We start from the raw sequence: 26,204 nt of genomic DNA on the forward strand, positions 1-26,204 counted from the left end.
TAATGGATAGCATGTTTGCTGGACTTGGTGGGGATATTCATGGGAATACTTCCAGGGAAATTATTTGGGTGGAACTGAGAAATAAGAAAGGGATGATCACCTATTGGAATTGTATTATAGACACCCTAATAGTCAGCAGGAAATTGAGAAATACATTTGTAAGGAGATTTCTGTTATCAGTAAGAATAATAGGGTGATCATGGTAGGGGACTTTAACTTGCCAAACATAGATTGGGACTACCATAGTGTTAAAGCTTTAGATGGAGAGGAATTTAAGTGTGTACAAGACAATTTTCTGATTCAGTATGTGCATGTACCTACTAGAGAAGGTTCAAAACTTGACCTACTCTTGGGAAATAAGGCAGGTCAGGTGACTGAGGTGTCAGTGGGAGAGCACTTTGGGGCCAGCGACCATAACTCTCCTAGTTTTAAAATAGTGACGGAAAAGGATAGACCAGATCTAAAAATTGAAGTTCTAAACTAGAGGAAGGCTTTCGACAGTATTAGGCAAAAACTTTCAAAAGCTGATTGGGGCAGATGTGCAGAAGTAAAAGGATGGCTGGAAAATGGGAGCCTTCAAAAATGAGATGAGAGTCCAGAGACAGTACATTCCTGTTAGGGAGAAAGGAAAGGCTAGTAGGTGTAGGGAATGCTGGATGACTAGAGAAATTGAGGTTTTGGATTAGAGTGGTGCTGGAAATGCACAGCAGGTCAGGCAGCATCCGAGGAGCAGGAAAATCGATGTTTTGGGCAAAAGCCCTTCATCAGGAATGGAGGCCTGGTTTCTAGCATCTGCAGTCCTCACTTTTGCCAGATTGAGGTTTTTAGTTTAGAAAAAGAAGGAAGCGATGTCAAATATAGAGAGCAACGATCGAATGAATTCTTAGAAGAGTATAAAGGCAATAAGGAGTATACTTATGAGGGAAATCAGGAGGGCAACAAGGGGACATGAGATAACTTTGGCAAATAGGGTTAAGGAGAATCCAAAGGCATCTTACAAATACAATAAGGACAAAAGGGTAACTATGGATAGAATAGGGTCCCTCAAAGATCATCAAGGTGCCTATGTGTGGAGCCACAGAAGATGGGGAAGATACGAAATGAGTTTTTTGCACCAGTTTATTGTGGAGTAGGATATGGAAGATATAGCATATTGGGAAATGGATGATGACATCTTGAAAAATGTCCATATTACAGAGGAGGTGGTGCTGGATGTCTTGAAATGCATAAAAGTGGATAAATATCCAGGACCTGATCAGGACCTGGGCAGCATGGTCGCATAGTGGTTAGCATTGCTGCCTCACAGCGCCAGAGCCCCGGGTTCAATTCCTGCCTCAGGTGACTGACTGTGTGGAATTTGCACATTATCCTCGTGTCTGTGTGGGTTTCCTCCGGGTGCTCCAGTTTCCTCCCACGGTCCAAAAATGTGCAGGTCAGGTGAATTGGCCATGCTAAATTCCCCGCAGTTTTAGGCGAAGGGGTAAATGTAGGGGAATGGGTCTGGGTGGGTTGTGCTTCAGTGTGGACTTGTTGGGCTGAAGGGCCTGTTTCCACACTGTTAAGTAATCTTAAAAAAAACTCTGTGGGAAGCTAGGGAAGTGATTGCTGGGCCCCTTGCTGAGATATTTGTATCATCGATAGTCACAGGTGAGGTGCTGGAAGACTGGAGGTTGGCTAACGTGGTGCCACTATTTAAGAAAGGTGGTAAGGAAAAGCCAGGGAACTATAGACCGGTTGAGACTGATGATGGTGGGCAAGATGTTGGAGGGAATCCTGAGGGACAGGATATATATGTATTTGGAAAGGCAAGAACTGATTAGGGATAGTCAACACGGCTATGTGCGTGGAAATCATGTCTCGTTGTTACTTCTTCAAAAAACTCAATCATAGAGGATTGATGAGGGCAGAGTGGTAGATATAATCTATATGGACTTCAATAAGGTGTTCAAAAGGTTCCTCCTGGGAGACTGGTTAGCAAGGTTAAATCTCGTGGAATGCGGGAGAACTAGCCATTTGGATTCGGAACTGGCTTGAAGGTAGAAGACAGAGTGGTGGTGGTGGGTTGCTGTTCAAAGTGGAGGCCTGTGACCAGTGGTGTGCCACAAGGCTCAGTGCTGGGTCCACTGCTTTTTGTCATTTATATAAATGTTTCAGATGTGAGCATAAGAGGTACAGTTAGTAAGTTTGCAGATGACACCAAAATTGGGATGTAGTGGATAGCGAAGAAGGTTACCTCAGAGTACAATGGGATCGTGATCAGATAGGCCAATGGACTGAGGAGTGGCAGATTGAATTTAACTGAGATAAATGCAACGTGTTGCGTTTTGGAAAAGCAAATCAGAGCAGGACATTTAAACCTAATGGGAGGGTCCTTGGGATTGTTGCAGAATTAAAAGGTTTTGGAGTTCATAGTTCATTGAAAGTAGAGTTGCAGGAACATAGGCTAGTGAAGGTGTTTGGTATGCTTTCCTTTACTGATCAGAGCGTTGAGCTTAGGAATTGGGAAGTCATGTTGTGGCTGTGCAGGACATTGGTTAGGCCATTGTTGGAATATTGCATGCAGTTTGGTTTCCTTCCTATCAGAAAGATGTTGTGAAACATGAAAGGGTTCAGAAAAGATTTACAAGGATGTTGCCAGGGTTGGAGGAATTGAGCTATAGGGAAAGGCTGAATAGGCTGGGGTAGTTTTCCCTGCAGCATCAGAGCCTGAGTGGTGACCTTATAGAGCCTTATAAAATCATGAGGGGCATGTATAGGACAAATAGACAAGGTCTTTTCACTGGGATGGGAGAGTTCAAAACTAGAGGGCATAGGTTTAGGGTGAGAGGAGAAAGTTAATAAAAGGGATCTCAGGGGCAACATTTTCACACAGAGGATGGTGCATGTATGGAATGAGCTGCCAGAGGAAGTGAAGGAGGCTGGTATAATTACAGCATTTAAAAGGCATCTGGATGGGAATATGAATAAGAAGGGTTTAGAGGATTATGGGCCAAGTGCTGGCAAATTGGACTAGATTAGATTTAGGATATCTGGTCTGCTTGGACGAGTTGGACCAAAGGGTCTGGTTCTGTGCTGTACATCTCTATGACTCTGTATGAATCTTCTTAATGGAATTATTTAACTTTACAAACTCAAGGTAAAACAATCACAAGTGGCAAGTTTTTATTGTTTTTAATCCTGTCACAAAGTACAGGATGTGATAAAAACTGAATTACAAATCTTAAGAGTAATTTAATAAATACTAGTAAAAATATATAAAAAAGTGTCAATAAATGATCTACTTGAAATTGTTTTAGCACAAATTGTACATTAGGGATAATAAACCTGACTGTTAAAAAGCTAGAGACTAATTGAACTGTAAATTTCTGGTCTGTTTGAATCATTCTGGTTAACTGCAAACATTCAGTATACAAGTGACAAAATCCAAGAAATCCCCAGTGAGTTCCCCTCTCGCCTAAATGTGACTTGTAGATAGCAGTCTTATTAGACATTGCTGGGGGGGGGGGTTTGGCTGTCAAATGGAACACTGTCAATTACTTTTCTTGATTGTTCCCTTGCTCAAAAGCAACTCGGGAACAGCAGCAGCAAGGTTGTTGTGGTACAGAGCAATAGTGTTGCTGCACTCAGACTCCCCTATGCCAAGTGGCACTTTAAACTCTTTCCATATCTGACAGTCACTTTGCAGACAACAAGCTAATTAGATTCTATTTATGATGCTGCAATGATGAAGCGATTGCACTTAGTTTTGAGCAAAATGTTGTTGGTGTCTCTTAGGTTGTCAGGGACTATCAGCCAGAAAGGAAGGAACAAGTATTTGAGACACATGTGTTCACTGGGATATAATGATAAAATATAGTAGAAGTGTAGTTTTCTGTCAGTTTACAGTGACTGAGTCTAGTCTTTGGGTTTCAGATAAATATGAACTGGAGGTCCTTCCTGAGGCAAAATTAGGAGTCTTGGGCTGCCAGAATAAATTGTCTCTTGGTAAAATATTCGTATAAAAATGTGTTTCAAAGTTTTTAAGGCTCGATCTGTTGAGTTTCAAGGTCAGTCCTCGGCACCATTGTAAGACTCCTCAGCTACATCTTCTTCCACTTCCTCTCCATCCTCTGCACTATTGTGTCGAACACTCTCCAACATCACGTTGGTCTTTATTGGAACACCCACTGCCTTATAAACAGCATCAGTAATTTGCTGGTTGATGTAGTAGTTCACATTGACAGAAGGTAATTTCTTCGTCATCTCTTCCATGTACTTGTAGGCCTGTAACATTATTACAAATTAGCATGAGTGCAGCGATTAAAGGCAGATACTTTCTAATCAACCTGTTCAGATATGTTATCACATATGTATGGAGCAGGAAGATTATGGACTTGATCCTGGGCCTTTTGGCTCAGCGATATGGACCTTACTACTGTGCCACAGCAGTCTTCAGTGATTAAAAATACTATACAGCACTGAAACATTTTATTAGCAGCAAGCATAATCTTAGTAGAAGCAGTTTTGTCAGACTGCACTATCGTTTCTGAGAATTCTATCTCAGAACCAGGGATTTTTCCCACTTCCCTTATCCAAATCCACTTCCTTCTGACTGTTGCCTACGCAGAACTATTCAGATTTTACTTTTAAAAGCTGCGCATTACTGAATAAATGCAGGGACATATATAATTCAATTCAAATCAGGTGTATCAGTGCATTCTTGATTTTCTTTCACTGCAAACCCTTAAGATATTTTGCTGTCTTTAAGATGCTCTATTCATTCCAGTTGTTGTGATGTTTCTGCATTGCAGCCTCTGAACTTATGGGAATACGGGTAGTTCTGGGATAATGAGTGTTTTGGCAGCACAATTTGGCTGTAACGTCACTGAAGAATTAAGGAACAGTATTTTTGAGAAGCTTACCTCAGTTCACACGCACCTATGTCCGTGCTATTCTGCGCATGCGCCGGTGTCTGCACCGAAGTCTCCATGCCACTCTGCACATGCGTGATGTCAGCGCCAGTCTCCATGCTGCCCATGCACCAATGTCAGCTGCCGACAGAGCAGCTTTCTGTGAGAGGTACTGTAGAGGGAGCAGCTATCTTGCATTTTTTAACTGTACCATGTTAAACTTACTTTTGTTTTGTGAATAAATATGATTTCAACCTTCATTCAGGCTGCGCTATACTTTGTGTTAAACTTTAAACTTGTGGGTGATTTTTGAGCCATCATTAGTGATATTTTATGCTGGTCTGCCCCAACCCCACTTTTCCCAGAGGCCCAATTATTTTTATTATGAGATTTTCTATTGTGCAAGGTTTTGCTGGAACACAACTATGGCATTATAGAAGAACTATTTGTACTCACCACCTCAAAACTCCCCTGTTGTGCATGATGTTCCACCAGCAGCGCATAAACATCACCAGTTCGAACAGTCTGGTCAAGCTCAGGCTCACCCAGCAGATTCTCGCACTGTTTTAATGCCTCCTTTGGATCCTCTTCATACAGCCTACAGGTGTCACAGGCACATGTCGTAATTTAACTTAGCTGCAACCTTTCAGCTTGCTCCTCACTCTGGAAGGACCATTGATCATGAAGCTAGATTAGATTAGTTTAGATTACTTACAGTGTGGAAACAGGCCCTTCGGCCCAACAAGTCCACACCGACCCCCCGAAGCGCAACCCACCCATACCCCTACATTTACCCCTTACCTAACACTACGGGCAATTTAGCATGGCCAATTCGCCTAACCCGCACATCTTTGGATTGTGGGAGGAAACCGGAGCACCCGGAGGAAACCCACGCAGACACGGGGAGAACGTGCAAACTCCACACAGTCAGTCGCCTGAGTCGGGAATTGAACCCGGGCCTCAGGCGCTGTGAGGCAGCAGTGCTAACCACTGTGCCACCGTGCCAGCCACTAACCTTTAATAAAGTACTCTTATTCACTGTTCAGACCTGCACCAATATTAGAAAATTTGTTTTATGAGAATTATACTCTAGGACTGAGAGAACAGCTTTTAATTGTGTGCATCTTCATTAACAAAGTCAAACTAATGAAATTATACTTGGTGAGTGAGTCTATTCTAGCTTTTATTTTATTTGTTTACAAAATGTAGGCTTCACTGGCAAGATCCAACATTTATTACCCATCCTAATTGCCCTGGAGAAAGTAGTGCTAAATTACTGCACCTCTTGCAATGTACCATCACCTGTAGTGCTGGTAGGAAGGAGATAATGAAAGATTTATAATGACAATATTGCAAGGAAAGGAGATGACAAGTATACACTTACCTTCGAATCTGCACAAATTTCTTCACCATTGTCAACTTGTTCTGCAGCTGTCCAAGCCGTTCCTCCAGTTCACCTTGATTCCTCATCTTGGCTTTGGACAAGCACTTGTATGCCTCAGTCAGAGCTCCCAATGCTTTCTCATAGTTCTGATATTCATCAATCTCAACCTGATACACAAATGGAAACAAGCATGTATATTGGAGGCATGAGTAAAGAAATCACTCACAGTTTTGGTTATTCTCCATTTAAATTATTTTATTTGATCTGATTAACCCTGCCCCTCTAGAACACCTACTGTCCATCAAAGCCCAGATAGGTTGCTGTAGTTCAGTTTTAATGGAACTGTACCAGATACTTATACTGTACACTGGGAACACATTAATGTGGGAGGTCAGTTCCTGACTCTCTTATACACTGGGAATACATTAATGTGGGAGGTCAGTTCCTGGCTCTCTTGTATACTGGGAACACATTAATGTGGGTGGTTTGTTCCTGGCAGTCCTATACACTGAGAACACATTAATGTGGGAGGTCAGTTCCTGGCAGTCCTGTACACTGGGAACACATTAATGTGGGAGATCAGTTCCTGGCTCTCTTGTATACTGGGAACACATTAATGTGGGTGGTTTGTTCCTGGCAGTCCTATACACTGAGAACACATTAATGTGGGAGGTCAGTTCCTGGCAGTCCTGTACACTGGGAACACATTAATGTGGGAGATCAGTTCCTGGTTCTCCTGTACACTGGGAACACATTAATGTGGGCGGTTAGTTCCTGGTTCTCCTGTACACTGGGAACACATTAATGTGGGAGATCAGTTCCTGGCTCTCTTGTACACTGGGGACACATTAATGTGGGAGGTCAGTTCCTGGTTCTCCTGTACACTGGGAACACATTAATGTGAGAGGTCAGTTCCTGGCAGTCCTGTACACTGGGGAACACATTAATGTGGGAGGTCAGTTCCTGGCTCTCCTGTACACTGGGGAACACATTAATGTTTATACAGTCTGAAGAGCAGGAATTCTGCCATTCCCAGCAGCTTCATTGCAGTGCAGACTCTAAGGTGCTAAGGGACCATTCATTTACAGCAACATCTCTCTCCTTGAGCAGTAGCAAATAATATTTATTTTAAAAAGCACACCAATCACTGGATAATGAATTATTTTAGAATCTTTGTGCTCAGTACAGAATCCTCTGTAATCATTTCAAAAATAAAAGATATTGATGTTAAGGGTAGTAATGGGGCAGGGTGCAGAGTTTGCTGGGACTAAACTTTGACAGCAGTCTGGCTGATGTTCAAGCCATTAATACATTGCCTCTGACACTATCTAAAACACAGACCTGTGCACAGGCATCATAAAAGCCAGCAAGCAAATCCAGCGCTCGTCCCTTAGTATAGAAGCTGATGATATTTTTCATTATTTCTGGATCTTTACGCCAGTCCAAAGACTGAAGGTAGTTTGCTGCCATGATGTAAATCTCCTTTTGACGAGAGACTCCTGTAAAGAAAATGATCTTCTCTGTGTCTCCTGATTTCAGAAGTGCTCTCATTGCCTGAAAAACAACAGATAATATTTCACTACGGTGAACATGAATGCTAATATTCAGCCTTGTCTTATGTACTGATGTGCTTCCCCTCATTGCAAATGGAAAAATTAATGAAGCCCCTACCACTTGTTTACTGTTAACTGCCTAGCACCAATTATGACTGGATGTGGTAGGACTGCAGATCTTAAATATGACCTGTTGTTTGTGGAAACACTTAACTTTGTCAATTGCATGCTGTCTCCGCTGTTTGGATTGCAGGTAGTCCAATGTTATAGCCTCATCAAGTTGGCGACTATTTTTAGGTAGTTGCATGTCTTCCTGCATTCTTCAGTGAACCAGGGTTGATCTCTTGGCCTGATGGTGGTGATAGAATGGGGTCAATGCCAGGCCATGAAGTTAGATTGTGGCTGAATACAATTCTGCTGCTGTTGATTTGATGTGATTTGATTTATTACTGTCACATGTACCTAGGTACAATGAAATGTTTTGTTTTGCAGACAGATTACACCATACAAAATGCATAGAGTAATGTCTGTGATGGCTTACAGTGCCTCATGGACACCCTGTTTGCGACATTTGTTTGAAGTCTATCCCGTTCCAACAGAGGCAATTCTGGCACCATAATTTCGTGGAATTTTCTCTCATCTACAAATTTCCCAACTCCTTTTCTCAAGCTCACTTCTGATTTTTGCATTTGTATGCCTCAGTTAGTAGTTCAAAAGGACCAGATTTCCCAGGGCAACTAGGGATGAGCAACTGATACTGACCTATCCTGTAATATCAACATTATCTTGAAAAACATTTTTAAAAAACTGGCATTTTAGTAACATTAGAATAACAAAGAGCAAAGAGAGAAAAATGAAAGAGATTTAACAGTCACGTTCATCATAGAAAGGAAGACATGCAATTCAATGGCTTGGAAAATGTTTAGTGAGACCACTAGTGAGATCTTGGAGAAACAAGGACTCAAATAGCCTTTGAAACAAACATTCATAGAGTTATTCTAGTACAGAAGGAAGCAATTCATCCTTTGGCTCCCTAAAAAGTAACCATTAGTTCCAAATCCTTTCTTAGACCCCAGAGCCCAGCAGGTTTATTTAACTGAAGTACCCACCCAATTTTCTTTGAAATCATTAACCATTTGGGACCATTGCTGTTTGTCATCTTTATAAATGATCTAGAGGAGGGGCTTGAAAGCTGGGTGAGCAAGTTTGTGGATGACACGAAAGTCGGTGGAGTTGTGGACAATGAAGAAGGATGTGGCAGGTTACAGCGGGATATAGATAAGTTGCAGAACTGGGCAGAAAGGTGGCAAATGGAGTTCAATGTAGCTAAGTGTGAAGTCATTCACTTTGGTAGGAGTAACAAGAAGATGGATTACTGGGCTAATGGTAGGCTACTTGCTAGTGTGGATGAGCAGAGGGATCTTGGTGTCCATGTACACAGATCTCTGAAAGTTGCCACCCAGGTAAATAGTGCTGTGAAGAAGGCATATGGTGTACTGGGCTTTATTGGTAGAGGAATTGAATTCCAGAGTCCTGAGGTCATGTTGCAGTTGTATAAGACTCTGGTGCGACCTCATCTGGAGTATTGTGTGCAGTTTTGGTCGCCATACTATAGGAAGGATGTGGAGGCATTGGAACGAGTGCAGAGGAGGTTTACCAGGATGTTGCCTGGCATGGTAGGAAGATCATATGAGGAAAGGCTGAGGCACTTGGGGCTGTTCTCATTGGAGAAAAGAAGGTTTAGGGGAGATTTGATAGAGGTGTACAAGATGATTAGGGGTTTAGATAGGGTTGACAGTGAGAACCTTTTTCCGCTAATGGAGTCAGCTGTTACTAGGGGACACAGCTTTAAATTAAGGGGTGGTAGGTATAGGACAGATGTTAGGGGTAGATTCTTTACTCAGCGGGTTGTGAGTTCATGGAATGCCCTGCCAGTAGCAGTGGTGAACTCTCCCTCTTTATGGTCATTTAAGCGGACATTGGATAAGCATATGGAGGTTATTGGGCTAGTGTAGGTTAGGTAGACTTTGGTCGGCGCAACATCGAGGGCCGAAGGGCCTGTACTGTGCTGTATTTTTCTATGTTCTATGTTCTATGTCTATCTCTACTTCCACTACTGTTGTAGATACAAGTTCCAGGTCAGTACTCTTTGCTCCACAAAAATGTCCTCATCCCCCAATTCTCTTGTCCAAAATGTTAAACTTACTCTTTCACAACCCTTTTATGAAGTCCACACAAAAAAAATTGGAGAAAAAAAATGTAAAACTATAACAGAAAATGGTAAAAACGAGTTCAAATGCACAAACACTCATACACTGACCTGACTCTGGCAAGATTAACTGGCAGATTCATTTTCCATACCTAGGTTTCTAACTCCTAGAAAAATAAATGTGATTGTATTGTACTACACTGCTGTGCTGAGCTTAGCTTGGCTCAGTCAGTATCACTCTCACCTGAATCACAGGTCATGGATTTAGGTTGTGTTCCAGGATTTGAACAGAGTACCTAGGCTGACACCTCAGCGTATGACTGAGAGAGTGCTGCACTGTTGGAGACATGTTGGATAAGAAGGTAAACTAGGACCGTGTTTCCCTAGGTGTTGGTGTTAAGGATCTTATGGCAATGACAAGAAAAGCTTTTAAACTTTCCTCTCTGCATGAAACATTTATAGTATTATATCTCTGATGCAACCGATGAACTTGGTGTTCATAATCTGAATTCATCTCAAACAAATCCAATGTGTTCCTGAATTGATGCTGCCAGCACAGTACAGCCATATGTGAAGTCCAATGTGCTAACACAATAAAATAATTTACTGGTAGCTCCTGAATAACATCACCTCAGAAATGTGCCCAGTTGATTAATGGCACAGTGAGGTCCTTTACCTTGGCCTTGTTGCCAGCCTGTGTGTATTTTTTGGTCGCGAGGTGATAGTTTCCCTGCCGCATGCAGCAGTCAGCAATACGTTCAAGCAGATCACGGCGGAAGTCCTCTGAGAGTTCCTTCGAACCCTTAGACACAGTCATTTTCTCCGCCATATCCTCAGTGATGGTCAGGTTCTGCTCCAAGCAGAGATGGAGGGCATCATAGTACTGGAATAGAAGACACAAGTGACAGATGAAACTCTGTTAAATCCTATAACATCACCCTCACTGTTTGAAGATAACTATGTAGGGACATGCAGTTCACTAAGAATAATCTCCACCATCTTCTCCATACAGACTAGATACTTCCAGGGCTCAAGTAGTAATAAATAAAAAGACACTCAGGATAAGCTGCTGTTCAATAAGTAATGTTTTGAGTCTAAACCAGATCCTAGTAATGATGCTTGATACACTTTTTACAGCAGCCCTGAAAATGTTAAAATGCAGCATTGCACTGACAAAATCAATTTTATAACACTTAGTTTTTGTCAACTTCTGTTTTTTAGGGTAAGGGATATTAATACTGGGAAATGGAATATATTTCTTTCAAAGCAATGAGTGTCAACAACAAAGAATCCCATGGAAGGTAAACCAGGATTAGATAAAAGGAAAACTCCCTTTACACCTTCCCATTAAACATTTCCAAGGCAGGTACAGCATGCATTTTAATTGCTGAATAAAGCTCCCTTACACAGAAACAGCAAGCACAGATATATTGGCTGAATGACCCCATGAATCCTAACTAATTAGATTATTTGAAATAACTCAGGTGGCACGGTGGGTCAGGGATTAGCACTGCAGCCTCACATCACCAGGGACCCGGGTTCGATTCCTGCCTTGGACGACTGTCTGTATGGAGTTTGCACATTTTTCCCATGTCTGTGTGGGTCTCCTCTGGGTGCTCCGGTTTCCTCCCATAATCCAAAGATGTGCAGGTATGGTGAATTGGCCATGCTAAATTGCTAAAGTGTTAGGCACATTAGTTAGGGGTAAATATAAGATGGGGAATGGATCTTGGTGGATTACTCTTCAGAGGGTCAGTGTGGACTTGTTGGGCTGAAGGGCATGTTTCCATACTGTAGAAAATCCAGTTTAATCTCAAACTCATCACCAAGCAATGGTGAAATGAATCCCTCAGGTAGGACAGAAAATGAGGGAAAGTTAGTATGTGTCAGAGTACCTAGTTACAGTGAAAAATGGGAAAAATGTACTGTATTACAAAATGAGTGTTGTGCCTATTCTTGAGTCCCCACATCTTCGCAGATCCAGCTAAAACATCAAGTGAAATGTTATAGGGGTCTGACCAATGTGAGCTATAGCAGGATTTGTGGCAGAATTGAGAAGTCCGGCAAGGCTAATCAGGACTTTGAGGTTGTCTCGCCTCCATCTTTCATTCTTTCCAAGGTAGTGTGGTGAGTTTCTTGGTAGATGACAGCAAGTTAACAATTATGGTGGATTTATTGTTTGATAAATGTCTTGATGATGGACAACTTGTCTCACTAAAATTCAGCTTTCCACCTTGTCCAACTTGCCAAACAAGCTAGACACTGAAAAAAACTCAGAATGGAAATCAGTGTACCCAGCAGGTACCTAGCAGATTCAGCTTGCCGTTTGCTCTGAATGAACTCTATGTTGGACACTGGACACCAACATCTTAGAGCATGCTCCATGGCAAACAGCCACTTTTATGGAAGTTGGCATCTAATATGTGCCAGCTTCTAAAAACCCATGTGGCACATCTCTAATCCACTTAGAAGATGCCTTTGCATTTCAATGCTGCACTTTGGGCTGCATGGGCAACCACAATCGAAATGCTGCAGAAGGACACTGTACTCAGGGACACACACCCAGCTCGTGGACTGGGCCAGGCTGCATCTCTGGCATCTTCACTCGTCGTAGCACTCACTCACGTTGTACTGCATTTTTGTGCTTTGCCCCATCAGCCAGAGTCACATTACTTCTGTTTGGCTTGCCATTTAGTGCCTCAGTTATGTCAAGGAAGGTTGCCTTCACTCAGGAAGTTCCAGCATTGATTTGTCTCCACAGATGCTGCCAGACCTGCTGAGCTTTTCCAGCAATTTCTATTTTTGTTTCTGATTTGCAGTGGGTGCACTGCATTTGCTTTTGGTAAATAGAGAATTGTGTACTTTTAAAAATCTTTAACTTTTGTGATGATTCCAGGAATAGCAGGCTTGATTTTTCAGTCCACTAGTTCAAAAAGGAACACTACGGCAAGAAACTTCGATTGGTATTTAAAATAACTGCAAGAGGCTGGTATCCTGTCGCCAAATCACCCTTTATTTACATGGGCACTTAACATGTGCTCTGACACAAAGCCAGTCCTTAGACCAAGGAGACCTTCTGAATCCCCTATTTATATCTGTCAGCTAGGGCTCCCTGATTGCCTTAGGTTAACAACCTGAATCGAGAATTTCAGTCAATGAGATCCACTTGGCCATGGTTCTAATCTTCACAGTATTGATACAAAAAAAGCCCTCAAAAATTGTGATGCAACTAGGACTTAGTTAAAAAAAAATAAGATTCATCTCTTTCTTCACAGATGCTATTAGACCTACTGAGTTTCTCCAGCCCTTTATTTTTGTTTCAGATCTCCAACATCTGCATTACCCTGCTTTCATTTTAGAATTTTGCTATTACTTCAGTAAGATATGGCTGTTATTTCTAGAAGTTTTGTGTTTCTGATAAATTATTCTTTAGGAAGTTGAATATACAGCATAGCTTATGATCCCTTTGAGCAACAATGTTTGCTTAACTTTATCATCCAGTATCCCACTAGTTCCTACCATCAAAAATGATATTTTGAAATGATCAATAAATAATAAGGTACCATCAAGACTTTCATAAATAGGATAGTTATGTTGCTTTCTGCAGTGGGAATTAGTGGGATACTCGATGATAAAGTTAGGTGAACGATTCAACTCATTGTGAATTTATTTCCTCACAAATAAAGGAAGTGACAAATTTGTCAGCATGAATGAATAAAGCAGCTTTTCAAACAAAGCTTTGAGAAAATGCAGGAATATATTCTGTCATGAAATAAATCAATCCCGAGAATCAACACCCAGTTGCTGTAGAGACTCCAGTTTAGCTGTATGGCTAGATATTTCTAATATCATGAATTAATCGTCAAGCTGTCAATCAGGTTGCAAACTTCAAAAATGATTTCTTGAGCAGTATTGAACTGAAGCCCTGCTAAGCAGATTGGCATTCAGCAGGTGGCTCTCTGGTTCTTTACTAAAGCGAATATACTCTTACCTTCTTTGCAGTAACCAGCAGTTCCACTGCTTTTTCAAACTGCTTGTGCTCAATGAAGAAATCAGAACAGCGAGACAACAGGGCAGGGTCTGAATTCTCATCCAGCTCCTCGGCTATGTGTTGTAATGCGTTAAACTGCTGGGTAGCAAAGGCCAATTCAATAGCTTTGGAAAAGTGACCAGCCTAAAATTAAACACCAAACCATTAATAGGTGGTCCAATAGTTAGTGAGGAACAGCAATACTCTCACTGGACACTGAAATCAGCTGTAATCTGCACGCACTACAGCATTTCATAACGTGTTTGTAGAAAGGATAACAGTGATTACAATTCAAAAGTAATGCATTGGTTGTGATGGTTTGTCCCATGGAGCTACATTTATCCAAGCTTCTTTCCAAGAGGTAACATTTCCATCATAGGAGAAGTTAGTGAAGGGAGTGTGTTTTGTTATTGAGAGATTGTCAGACTTTTATTAGAACAGGGTGGCACCCAGAAACAATAATTGTGAGTGAAACCCACAAAGGTCAAGCAATTCTTGTTACTATGATGAGACCATTCCATTACCTAGTTGTAAGATAATTAGCAATTGAAACTACTTTTTTTGGGGAAGGAAAAGAGTAATGACCATAACCTTTTCCAACCGGGACCAGAAACAGTCAGCCACTATCGCCCTTTCCATTTCAGGGATGAAATTAGAAATAATTCAAATATGGAAACTTTATACTAGATATATATTATACTTAAATCAATTGAGCATGTAAGATGAATCATACCTTATGGTACAGCATCACAGCACGATCCATTTGGAGCCCCTTCTCCTCATAGTAACGTGCGGCCTCCATCATATCCTCTGGGGAGCTCAAGAGAGACAAATTCATCAGATGATCATCAAGGCCATTGTCCTGAATAACGATAGGTTCAGAGAGACTGATTATTAACACTCTCTGCCACTCAGCAATGCAGTTAAACAATAAATCTAGCTTGAACAAATTGATCTGTGTGGCCAATTTTAGTGAGTTATTTATGTTTAGCTATTTAAAACCTGGAAAGGGTTGTTATTCTACAATTGACTTCAAGTGTCAAAATCAAGTGTATCAGGTCCACATGGGGTCAAACTTCATGCTTTGCCCTCAAGGTCAGAAGTTGTTCCTTTCTCATAACTGTCCTCCCCATGTGCCTACATATTTACAATTAATTATGGCCAGTGTAGGGCTGTGGATTTGGGAAAACTGAGAATCACCAAGATCTGTACTGAATTGATTCTCTCTTTCATAATATGAATTGGGATCAACTAAGGAGGCTTTCATTCCATGAATTATCCTAGATTCAAACAGAAATGTTAGAGGGTGATAGGATTCAGCAATATCAACTGCACCCGCAAAAACCCATTAAAATCCATTGCCATTTTAACACCTTGAAACTTGGAACTCAGGTAGTTGGATCTGTTTGTTGATTAGGTTTTTGCGCTGTCTGAGAATGATCAATGGGTGCTACTAACCTGATGAAAGACAGACTTGCAGACAAAATTATATTGTACTCTTAGGATGTGACAGCTATGCTATAGAATTTAAATATAAAGATTTGCTTCCAAATTCTGGCCTGATCTATGACAAAGATTTAAGGAATCATTTGTAAACCAATAATAACACTGATGAACTTTAAACTCATTCCTGTAAAGGGATACACCCAACACTGATGATATGCTACAACAAACAATTAGGAAGACAAATGGTACATTAGTTAATCAGAAAGGGATTGGAGCATAAATGTAAAGAAGTCTTATTACAATTACACTGGTGAAACCATACCTAGAAGAGTGTGTGCAGTTTTGGTCTCCTTACCCAAGCTAGGATATACATGTCACAGAGGGATGTACGTAACCAAGGTTCATGAAAGTGGTTCTGGTTAGAAAGGAAATTGTGCTATGAGAAGAGACTGGATAGATCAGGCATATATTCCTTGAAGTTTACAAGAGTGAGAGGCAATCTCATTGAAGCTTATAAAATTCTTGAGAGGCTTTACAAGGTAAATGCTAAGAAATCCTTCTTCTTGGCAATTTAGAACACAGTATCTCAGAAATTGAGGCTGATCATTTCGGATTGAAGTCTGGGAAAATTTCTTCAAAAGGATGTAAATCCTTGGAATTCTGTACTGTAGGGAATTGTGGATGATCAGTTATTGGATATATTCAAGACAAAGGTTGATAGATTTTTGAGTACAAGCAGAATAAAGGGATTTTGACAAAAGTGGCAGGTAAATGGAATTGAGGTGGAAGATCAGCCATTGAATGGTGAAGCAGGCTCAACATTAGACATCCCTCTGTGACATACTAAAGGTCGACTCTAGTTCTTTTGTTGGTAAGGGTCTGAAGGTTGATTCTGGATTAGAGTGCTGGAAAAGCACAGCAGTTCAGGCAGCATCAAGGAGCAGGAAAATCAACATTTCGGGCAAAAGCCCTTCATCAGGATTACAGGCAGAGGGCCTGAAGGGTAGAGAGATAAATGAGAGGAGGGTGGAGGTGGGGAAAAAGTAGCATAGAGTACAATAGGTGAATGGGGGTGGGGATGAAGGTGATAGGTCAGGGAGGAGGGTGGAGTGGATAGGTGGGAAGGAAGATAGGCAGGTAGGACAAGTCATGGGGACAGTGTTGAGCTGGAAGTTTGGAACTGGGGTGAAGTGGGGGAAGGGGAAATGAGGAAACTGTTGAAGTCCACATTGATACCATGAGGTTGAAGTGTTCCGAGGCAGAAGATGAGGCGTTCTTCCTCCAGACATTGAGTGATGAGGGAGCGGCGGTGAAGGAGGCCCAGGACCTCCATGTCCTCGGCTGAGTGGGAGAGGGAGTTGAAATGTTGGGCCACAGGGCAGTGTGGTTGATTGATGCGGGTGTCCCAGAGATGTTCCTTAAAGCGCTCTGCTAGGAGGCGTCCAGTCTTCCCAACGTAGAGGAGACGACATCGGGAGCAACGGATACAATAAATGATATTGGTGGATGTGCAGGTAAAACTTTGATGGATGTGGAAGGCTCCTTTGGGGCCTTGGATGGAGGTGGGGGAGGTGGTGTGGGTGCAGGTTTTGTAATTCCTGCGGTGGCAGGGGAAGGTGCCAGGATGGGAGGATGGATTGTTGGGGGGCATGGACCTGACCAGGTAGTCACGGAAGGAACGGTCTTTGCGGAAGGCAGAAAGGGGTGGGGAGGGAAATATATCCCTGGTGGTGGGGTCCATTTGGAGGTGGCAGAAATGTCGTCTGATGATTTGGTTTATGTGAAGGTTAGTAGAGTGGAAGGTGAGCACCAAGGGGGTTCCGTCCTTGTTACGGTTGGAGGGGTGGGGTCTGAGGGTGGAGGTGTGGGTTGTGGATAAGATGCGTTGGAGGGCATCTTTAACCACGTGGGAAGGGAAATTGCGGTCTCTAAAGAAGGAGGCCGTTTGGTGTGTTCTGTGGTGGAACTGGTCCTCCTGGGAGCAGATACGGCAGAGGCGGAAGAATTGGGAATACGGGATGGCATTTTTGCAGGAGGTAGAGTGGGAAGAGATGTAATCCAGATAGCTGTGGGAGTCGGTGGGTTTGTAAAAAATGTTGGTGTCAAGTCGGTGTTATTAATGGAGATGGAGAAGTTCAGGAAGGGGAGGGAGGTGTCAGAGATGGTCCAGGTAAATTTAAGGTCAGGGTGGAATGTGTTGGTGAAGTTGATGAATTGCTCAACTTCCTCACGGGAGCACGAGGTGGCGCCAATGCAGGCATCAATGTAGGAAGAGGTGGGAGTGGTGCCGGTGTAATTACAGAAGATGGACTGTTCTACATAGCCAACATAGAGACAGGCATAGCTGGGGCCCATACGGGTGCCCATGGCTATAACTTTGGTCTGGAAGAAATGGGAGGATTCGAAGGAGAAGTTGTTAAGGGTGTGGACCAGTTCGGCCAAACGAATGAGAGTGTCGGTGGAAGGGTACTGTTGGGGAAATCGGGAGAGGAAGAAACGGAGGGCTTGGAGACCCTGGTCATGGCGGATGGAGGTGTAGAGGGATTGGATATCCATGGTGAATGCTGATTTTAGGAATCTAAAACAAAAGAATTGGACTCATAGGGTTGAACTTCCCTTTAAAGAACTTACAGAAAATGACAAGCAGCATAAGTAGTCTTAAAACTCAGAATCCATGACTAAAACTTAAAAATATAATTGAATGACCAGTGGCTGTGCTTACCTTGCACAGGCGTATTGCATTGTTGTAGGCCTGTGCACGGGTGTAGAAGTGGATGGCCTGTTTAACATTATCCCGAGCCTCATACTGACGAGCCAGGTGATAAGAGGCTGCATGGTTTCCTGTTTCATTAGCAATTTCAGAGGCCTTTAAAAAACAATCAGAACCCATCACCAACATGTCACCATATGAAGAACACACAAAAGCATTCTATGGATTGCTAAATGTTTATTTTTTAAAAAATGAATACTGTATGCAAAAGGTTTGCAATTTTCTCTTGGCTTAATAAAAACAATGGCAACAACTTACATTTGAATAGTCCCAACATCTTTAATGTTGTAAAATGTCCCAAAGCACTTTAGATGTGTATTAGCAGACAAAATTTGACACAGGGCTACATAAGGAAATATTAGGACTGGTGACAGCTGATCAGAGATAGATATTAAGGACCATCTTGGAGGAGAACAGAGTGAAAGAGAGGTTTAGCAAGGGAAACACAGAGCTTGATGGCCTAGCAGCTGAAGGCACCACCATCAACAGTAGGGCAAGTCAAATCAGGAGTTTACAAGAGACCAGAATTGGAGGAGTGCAGAGGGCACAAAGGGCTGGAAGAAGTTACGAGAAAGAGATGGGTGATGCCATGCATAGATTTGAAAATAAGGGCCACTTTAAAATCGAGGCAATGCTCGGCTTGAAGGTGGCTTGGGTGCCACATTGCAAGCAGTCCGATTCAGTTTCAGATAAGTTAGGGGTTGGGATTATAACAGGGAACAAAAAAATGGCTGACCGACTAAATACATAATGGAAAAAATTCTATATTTCATTATAAAAGATTTAATAACAGAGCACTTGGAAAGCAGTAACAGGAGCAGACAGAGTCAGCAAGGATTTACAAATGGGAAATCATGCTTGACAAATCTCGTGGAATTCTTCACGGATGTACTTGTAATATTGATGCAAGTGAGCCAGTGGATGTGATTTATTTGGGTTTTCAGACAGTTTTGCCAAGTCCCACGTAAGCGATTAGTATGTAAAATTAAACTGCATGGAATTGGAGGTCGTGCACTGAGACTGATAGAAAACTAGCTGACAGACAGGAAACAAAAAATAGAAGTAAATGGATTACTTTCTTAAAGGCAGGCAGTGATTCATGGGGTACCACCGGGATCTCTGCTAAGACGCCAGCTATTCACACTATAAATGTTCGATTTGGATGAGGGAACATAGAAACATAGAAGATAGAACCAGGAGGGGCCATTCGGTCCTTCCAGCCTGCTTTGCCATTCATCTTGATCATGGCTGATCATCCAACTCAATAGTCTAATCCTGCTTTCTTCCCATAACCCTCGATCCCACTCGCCCCAAGTGCTATATCTAACCACCTCTTGAATACATTCAATGTTTTGGCATCAACTCTTTCCAATAGTAATGAATTCTACAGGCTCACCACTCTTTGGATGAAGAAATGTCTCCTCATCTCTGTCCTATATGATCCACCCAAAATCCTCAGACTGTGACCCCTGGTTTTGGGCACACCAACAATGGGAACACCCTCCCTGCATCTACCTTGTCTTGTCCTGTTACAATGTTATACATTTCTATGAGATTCCCCCTCGTTCGTCTGAACTCCAGCAAAAACTAAGCTTGTCTATCTCTCCTCATGTCAGTCCCACCATCCCCAGAATCAGCCTGATAAACCTTCACTGGACTCCCTCGAGAGCAAGGGCATGCTTTATCAGAAAAGGACACCAAAACTGCACCTAGTATTCTAGGTGTGACCTCACCAAGGCCCTGTATAACTGCAACAAAACATCCCTGCTTGAGTACTTGAAACCTTTCACAATGAAGGCCAACATACCATTTGCCTTCTTTGTTCCCTGCTGCATCTGCATCCTTACCTTCAGCAGCTGGTGGACAAGGACCCCCAGGTCCCACTGCACACTCCCCTCTCCCCATTTACAGCTATTCAGATAGTAATCTGCCTTCTTGTTCAAATTAGCAGACAACACAAAGCTAGGTTTAAGGGTGAGAGACAAAAAGACTGCGGATGCTGGAATTCAAAGTAGACAAGCAGTTGGCCTGAAGAACACAGCAAGCCAGGCAGCATGAGGAGGTGGAGGAGTCAACCTTTCAGGTGTAACCTTTCTTTTAGGGTGAAATGTGAGGAGGATGCAGAGATACTTCAGTGTAATTTGCACAAGCTGAATGAGTGGGCAAATGGATGGCAGCTGCAGGAGAAGGTGGATAAGTGTGAGATTATCCACTTTGGTAGCAACAACAGGAAGGCAGATCATCATCTGAATAATGGTAAATTGAGAAGGGGGTGGGGGGGGAAGTGCAACAAGACCTAGATATCCTCATACCCAAGTCTCTGAAAGTAAGCTTGCAGGTGCAGCAGGAAGTAAAGAAGGCAAATGGTATGTTGGGCTTCACAGCAAAAGAACTGAAGTACTGAAGGACTGAAGTCTTACTGCAATTATACAGAGCCTTGATTTTTAGATTAGATTACTTACAGTGTGGAAACATGCCCTTAGGCCTAACAAGTCCAGACCGACCCTCCAAAGAGCAACCCATCTAGACCCATTCCCCTACATTTACCCCCTCACCTAACACCACGGGCAATTTAGCATGGCAAATTCACCTAACCCGCACATTCTTTGGACTGTGGGAGGAAACCGGAGCACCCGGAGGAAACCCACGCAGACACGGGGAGAATGTGCAAACTCCACACAGACAGTTGCCTGAGGCAGGAATTGAGACCACATTTGGAATATTGTGTGCAGTTTTGGTTTTCAGAGGAAGGAACCTATTGCTTTTGAGGAGTGCAGTGAAAGTTTACCGGATTGATTCCTAGCATGGAGGGACTGCTGTACGAGCAGAGGTTCTGTTGGTTAAGACTATATTTGCTGGAGTTCAGAAGAATGAGGGAGGGATCTCATGGAAACTTACAAAACTCAAACAGGACTGGACAGGATAGATGCAGAAAGGATGTTCCTGATGATACACTCTAAAGAATTTATAGGAACAGAGGAACAGGAGTAGATAATTCAGCCCCTTGAGCCTATTCAATATAATCCTGGTTGATCTGTGGCCTAAATCTATAAATGTGCCTTTGGCCCATGTCCCTTTGCTTTACTAAATGTTATCTAGTTCCAAACATCTATTATCCTCTGTGCTTAAGTGCTTCCTAACATCGCTCCTGATTGGCCTGGCCCTAATTGTCATACCATACCCCCTAAGTTTAGAATCCCTAACCAGTGGAAGTAGTTTATCTTTATCTATCCTGTCTTTTGCTGTCACTATCTTGGAGACATCAATGAGAGCACCCCTTAACCTTCTAAAATTTAGGCCTACTTCTAGAATTTATAATTAATCCTCATAACTTAATCCCTGAAGTCCAGATATCATTCTTGTAAATAGGACAAAGGACTTCATTCTTGTAAATAGGACAGAGGACTTTAGGATTGAGATGAGGAGAGATTTCTTCACTCAAAGTGGTAAGCCTATGGAGTTCATTACCACAGAAAACAATCAAGGCCAAGGTATCATATGATGTCAAGAAAGATTTGGAGAAAACAGTTTGGCCTAAAGGGATCAAAGGATATGGGAGGTAAATAGGAACAGGAAATTGAGTTGGATGATCAGTCATAATTATAATAAACGATAGAGCAGGTAGGTACGAAGGGCCAAATGGCCTGCTCCAGCTCCAATTTTCTGTGTTTCTGAAAGGTACATAAGCCAGTTACTCTCTGAACATGCAAACAAATGGCATAACCTCCAACAGGTGAGCAGTTACATACGGAAGTAAAGATTTCAAGTAAGTTAAACAATTTACTGGGAGCACAAAGAAAAAACATTAAAACAATAGATTCAAACTTTAGAATTTGATTGGAGTTATTTAAGGAAGTAACAAAAATGACTATGAGAATTATTCACAATTTCTATGATTTCCCAAAATTTAGCAAAGGAACCTTTATATAAGACTTCTAACAATTAAGGCTCATGGAAGTGGGAATAAATTAGCTGTAGGACTGAAGATCAATTTGGCTGATGATGGCCAGTGAGAATGTGATGTGACCCAGGATTTTGAGCCAATAATATTGAAGGAAATGGCAATATATTTCCAAGTTAGGATGGTGAGTGGCTTGGAAGGGAAATTGCATGTAATAGCATTCCCATCTACTGCTGACCTTGTCCTTATAGATGATATAGGTCATGGATTTGGTCAGTGGCTGTCAAAGCAGCCTTGGTTAATTTTTGCAGTGCCTTCTGTAGATGGTACACACTACTTTTCCTGGGCATTGGTGTTGGGGGGAGTGAATGTTTGTGGATATGACGCCAATAAAGCTGGCTGATTTGACCTGGATCAACCTGATTTGACCTGGAAGTGTCAAACTACTTCTGTGTTGTTGGAGTTGCATGATCCAGTCAGGTGTAAAGTTTTCCAGCACACTCCTGACCTGTACCTTGTAGATGGTGAATAGGCTTTGGGGAGTCAGGAGGTGAGTTACTCGCTTCATGATTCCTAGCCTCTGTAGGAGCAAATTACTGCAGATGCTGGAATCGGCACTGAAAACAAAAAAAACCTACAAATCACAGCAGGTCAGGCAGCATCTGTGGAGATAGAGCTAGCTAATATTTCGAGTCCTGTTCTTGAAGTCACAACATTTATGTGGTTGGCTCAGTTCAGTTTCTGATTAATGGTAATCTGTAGGGTGTTGAGATTGGAGCATTCACTGATAGTAAGGAATGTAAGGACCATTGGTTAGATTCTCTCTTGTTGGAGATGGTCATTGCCTTGCACTTGTGTGACACAGACGTTACTTGCCACTGATGGAGAGCTTTTGCCCAAAATGTCGATTTTCCTGTTCCTTGGATGCTACCTGACCTGCTGTGCTTTTCCAGCACCACTCTAATCTTGACTCTGATCTTCAACATCTGCAGTACTCACATTCGCCTTACATGCCACTTGTCAGCCCAAACTTGAATATTGTCCAGGTCTTGCTGCATTGAGACATGGATTGCTTCAATATCTGAGACCTTGAATCATGCTAATTATCATCAAACATCCCAACTTTTAACTTTATGGTGGATGGAAGGTCATTCATGAAGCAGCTGAAGATGTTTGGGCCAAGGATACTACCCTGAGGAACTCCTGCAGACATGCCTTGGAGCTGAGATGACTGAACTCTGTCTTCCTTTACACTAGATATGGCTCTAGACAATGGAGTTTGCCCCATCTAGCTTTGTAAAATGTCCTTGATGCTACATTTTATGTACAAAGTTTAGAGGAATAAATTGTTTATGTGTTAAGCTACAGGACAAATTATTAAAATAAACTGTTAACTGGTTCAGCCAATGCTAAATTACAGAACTCTAGTTGAAGCATTGGGGGTCACTGAAATGCCAGCTATGTAACATGGCTTGTCAGGATTGAATAATGGAGATTCAAGAGTGTGGTGCTGGGAAAGCACAGCAGGTCTGGCAGCATCTGAGGAGCAGGAGAATCAATGTTTCGTGCATAAGCCCTTCATCAGGAATGAGGCTTGTAGGCCAGGGTTGAGAGATAAATGGGAGAGGGGTGGGGTTGGGGGGGAAGATAGCTGAGAAAGCGATAGGTAGATGAAGGTGAGGGAGAAGGTGATAGGTCAGAGAGGGGAGTGATGGACAGGTGCGAGTTGGAGGCTTTGTACTGGGATAACGTGGGGTGAGGGGAAACGAGGAAGCTGTTGAAATCCACATTTATCCTACTTGGTTGCAGAGTTCCAAGGCAGAATATGAAGCGTTCTTCTTCCAATAGTTGGGTGTTAATGGTTTGGCAGTGGAGGAAGCCCAGGACTGCATGTCCTTGACAGAGTAGGAGCGGGACTTAAAGTTTCAGCCATGGGGCGGTGAGGTTGGTAGGTGCGGACGTCCCAGAGATGTTCTCTGAAATGATCCGCAAGAAGGCACCCTATCTCCCCGATGTAGAGGAGACCACACTGGGTGCAACGGATGCAGTAGATAACATAGAGGTACAGATAAATTTCTGACAGATGTGGAAGAATCCCTTGGGGCCTTGGACGAAGGTGAAAGGGGTAGTGTGGGCGCAGGTTTTGCACTTCCTGTGGTGGTAGGGAAAGGTGCCAGCAGTGGGGTGTGGGCTGGTGGGAGGTGTGGATCTGATGAGGGAGTTGCAGAGGGAATGGTCTCTCTGGAACGCTGATAGGGGTAGGGAGGGAAATATACCTTTGGTGGTGGGGTCCGTTTGGAGGTGGCAGAAGTGGTGGAGGATGATGCAATGTATGCAGAGGTTGGTGAGGATGGAAGGTGAGGATGAGGGGGTGGGGTTCCATCTTTGTTGCGTTGGGAGGGATGGGGTTCAAGGGAGGTGGTGCATGAAGTGGAGGAAATGCGCTGGACGGCATCATCAACCACGTGGGAAGGAAAGTTGTGATCATGGAAGGAGGAGGCAACCTGGGACTTTCTGAGGTGGAATTGGTCATCCCGGGAACAGATGCGGCTGAAGAGGAGGAATTGGGAATAAGGGATGGTGTTTTTACAGAGGTAGGGTGGGAGGAGGTGGGCTTGTAGGAGATGTCTGTAGTTAGTTGGTTGCCGGATACGGTGATGGAGAGGTCCAGGAAGGAGAGGGAGATTCCGAGATGGTACAGATGAATTTGAGGTCTGGGGGTGGAAGATGTTGATAAAGTCGATGAACTGTTCAACCTCCTCGTGAGAGCATGAGGCAGCGCCGATACAGTCATCGAATAATGCAGACTCAGACATTAGTTTGACTATGTCTGGAGGTCAGAACAAAATTTATTTTTTGAGAATTACTACAATCAGGAGGTTGTACAAGTAGGTATAGTTGGCATTAACAGATAACGAAATACTTTATATGACACTATATGAACATGCTTTCCCTCTCTGTGACAAAACTTTTTCCTTTCTTACCTTTTGTATATTGCCAAGATAACAATGAACACGGACAAGTGAGAGATAGTCTTGCGCCTTCTCATAATATTTCAAAGCAGAGTCCATGTCTGCCTGACTTTCTAAATACTGAGCCCACCATTTCCACAGGCTTCTATGAATAACAAGGATAAATACATTATTCAGCATAGAGGCTCTGACCATTTAGTGGACCAATAGCTTGGTATTTTTAGAAGGTATGTGTTAGAATTAACAATAACTAAATGACAGATTCATTTACAGAGTCCCTAGTATCTATTTTCACAATGGGAAATATAGAGAAAATACCAGTGATAGAAGGAGATCTATTATCTCAAAAATTTGAGTTTTTTTGAAGAAGTGACCAAGATAGATGAAGGCAGAGCGGTAGATGTTGTCTAAATGGACTTTAGCAAGGTTTTCAACAAGGTCCGCAAAGTAGACTGCTTAGTAAGGTTAGATCACATGGGATCCATGGAAAACTAGCCAATTGGAAACAAAATTATGTCATCAGCCATATACCGCAAGGATTGGTGTTGGGTCCATTATTGTTCATCGTTTTTATAAATGATTTGGAAGATAATATTAAGGTATGGTTAGTAAGTTTGTGGATGACACCAAAATTGATGGTATTGTGGACAGTGAAGAAGGTTAATTGAGAGTACAACAGGATCTTGTTCAACTGGGCCAGTGGACCAAGGAACGGCAAATGGAGTTTAATTCAGATAAATGCAAGGTATTACATTTTGGTAAGTCAAACCAGAGCAGGACTTACATAGTTAATGGTAGGGAGAGTGTTGGGAAGTGCTGTTGAACTGAGACACCCAGGGGTCCAGGTATGTAGTTCCTTGAAAGTAGTGTCACAGGTAGTCAGGGTAGTGAAGATGGCATTTGATAAGCTTGCCTTCATCAGTCAAAGCACTGAGTACAGGAGTTGGGACATCATGTTACGGCTGTACGAGATATTGGCAAGACCAGATTTGGATTACTGCAAACAATTCTGGTCACCCAGCTGTAGGAATGATGTTATTAAACTGGAAA

General features: G+C 42.5%; 1 protein-coding gene across 1 annotated transcript in view; it reads right to left on the reverse strand.

Moving 5' to 3' along the window:
- Positions 1 to 3,273: 3,273 nt before the first annotated feature.
- Positions 3,274 to 26,204, reverse strand: part of ift140 (intraflagellar transport 140 homolog (Chlamydomonas)) — a 147,070-nt gene continuing 124,139 nt past the window's right edge. The window contains exons 22-30 of the mRNA XM_060840226.1: positions 25,167 to 25,299; positions 18,234 to 18,377; positions 14,799 to 14,927; positions 14,027 to 14,209; positions 10,712 to 10,918; positions 7,615 to 7,827; positions 6,274 to 6,440; positions 5,346 to 5,487; positions 3,274 to 4,263 (exon numbers count right to left, since the gene is read on the reverse strand). Of these exons, the coding sequence (XP_060696209.1) occupies positions 4,048 to 4,263; positions 5,346 to 5,487; positions 6,274 to 6,440; positions 7,615 to 7,827; positions 10,712 to 10,918; positions 14,027 to 14,209; positions 14,799 to 14,927; positions 18,234 to 18,377; positions 25,167 to 25,299 (1,534 nt within the window). The 3' untranslated portion in view covers positions 3,274 to 4,047. The remainder of the gene's footprint in view (positions 4,264 to 5,345; positions 5,488 to 6,273; positions 6,441 to 7,614; positions 7,828 to 10,711; positions 10,919 to 14,026; positions 14,210 to 14,798; positions 14,928 to 18,233; positions 18,378 to 25,166; positions 25,300 to 26,204) is intronic.

This window comes from Hemiscyllium ocellatum, chromosome 20, assembly GCF_020745735.1.
Source record: "Hemiscyllium ocellatum isolate sHemOce1 chromosome 20, sHemOce1.pat.X.cur, whole genome shotgun sequence".
Classification (NCBI taxonomy): domain Eukaryota; kingdom Metazoa; phylum Chordata; class Chondrichthyes; order Orectolobiformes; family Hemiscylliidae; genus Hemiscyllium; species Hemiscyllium ocellatum.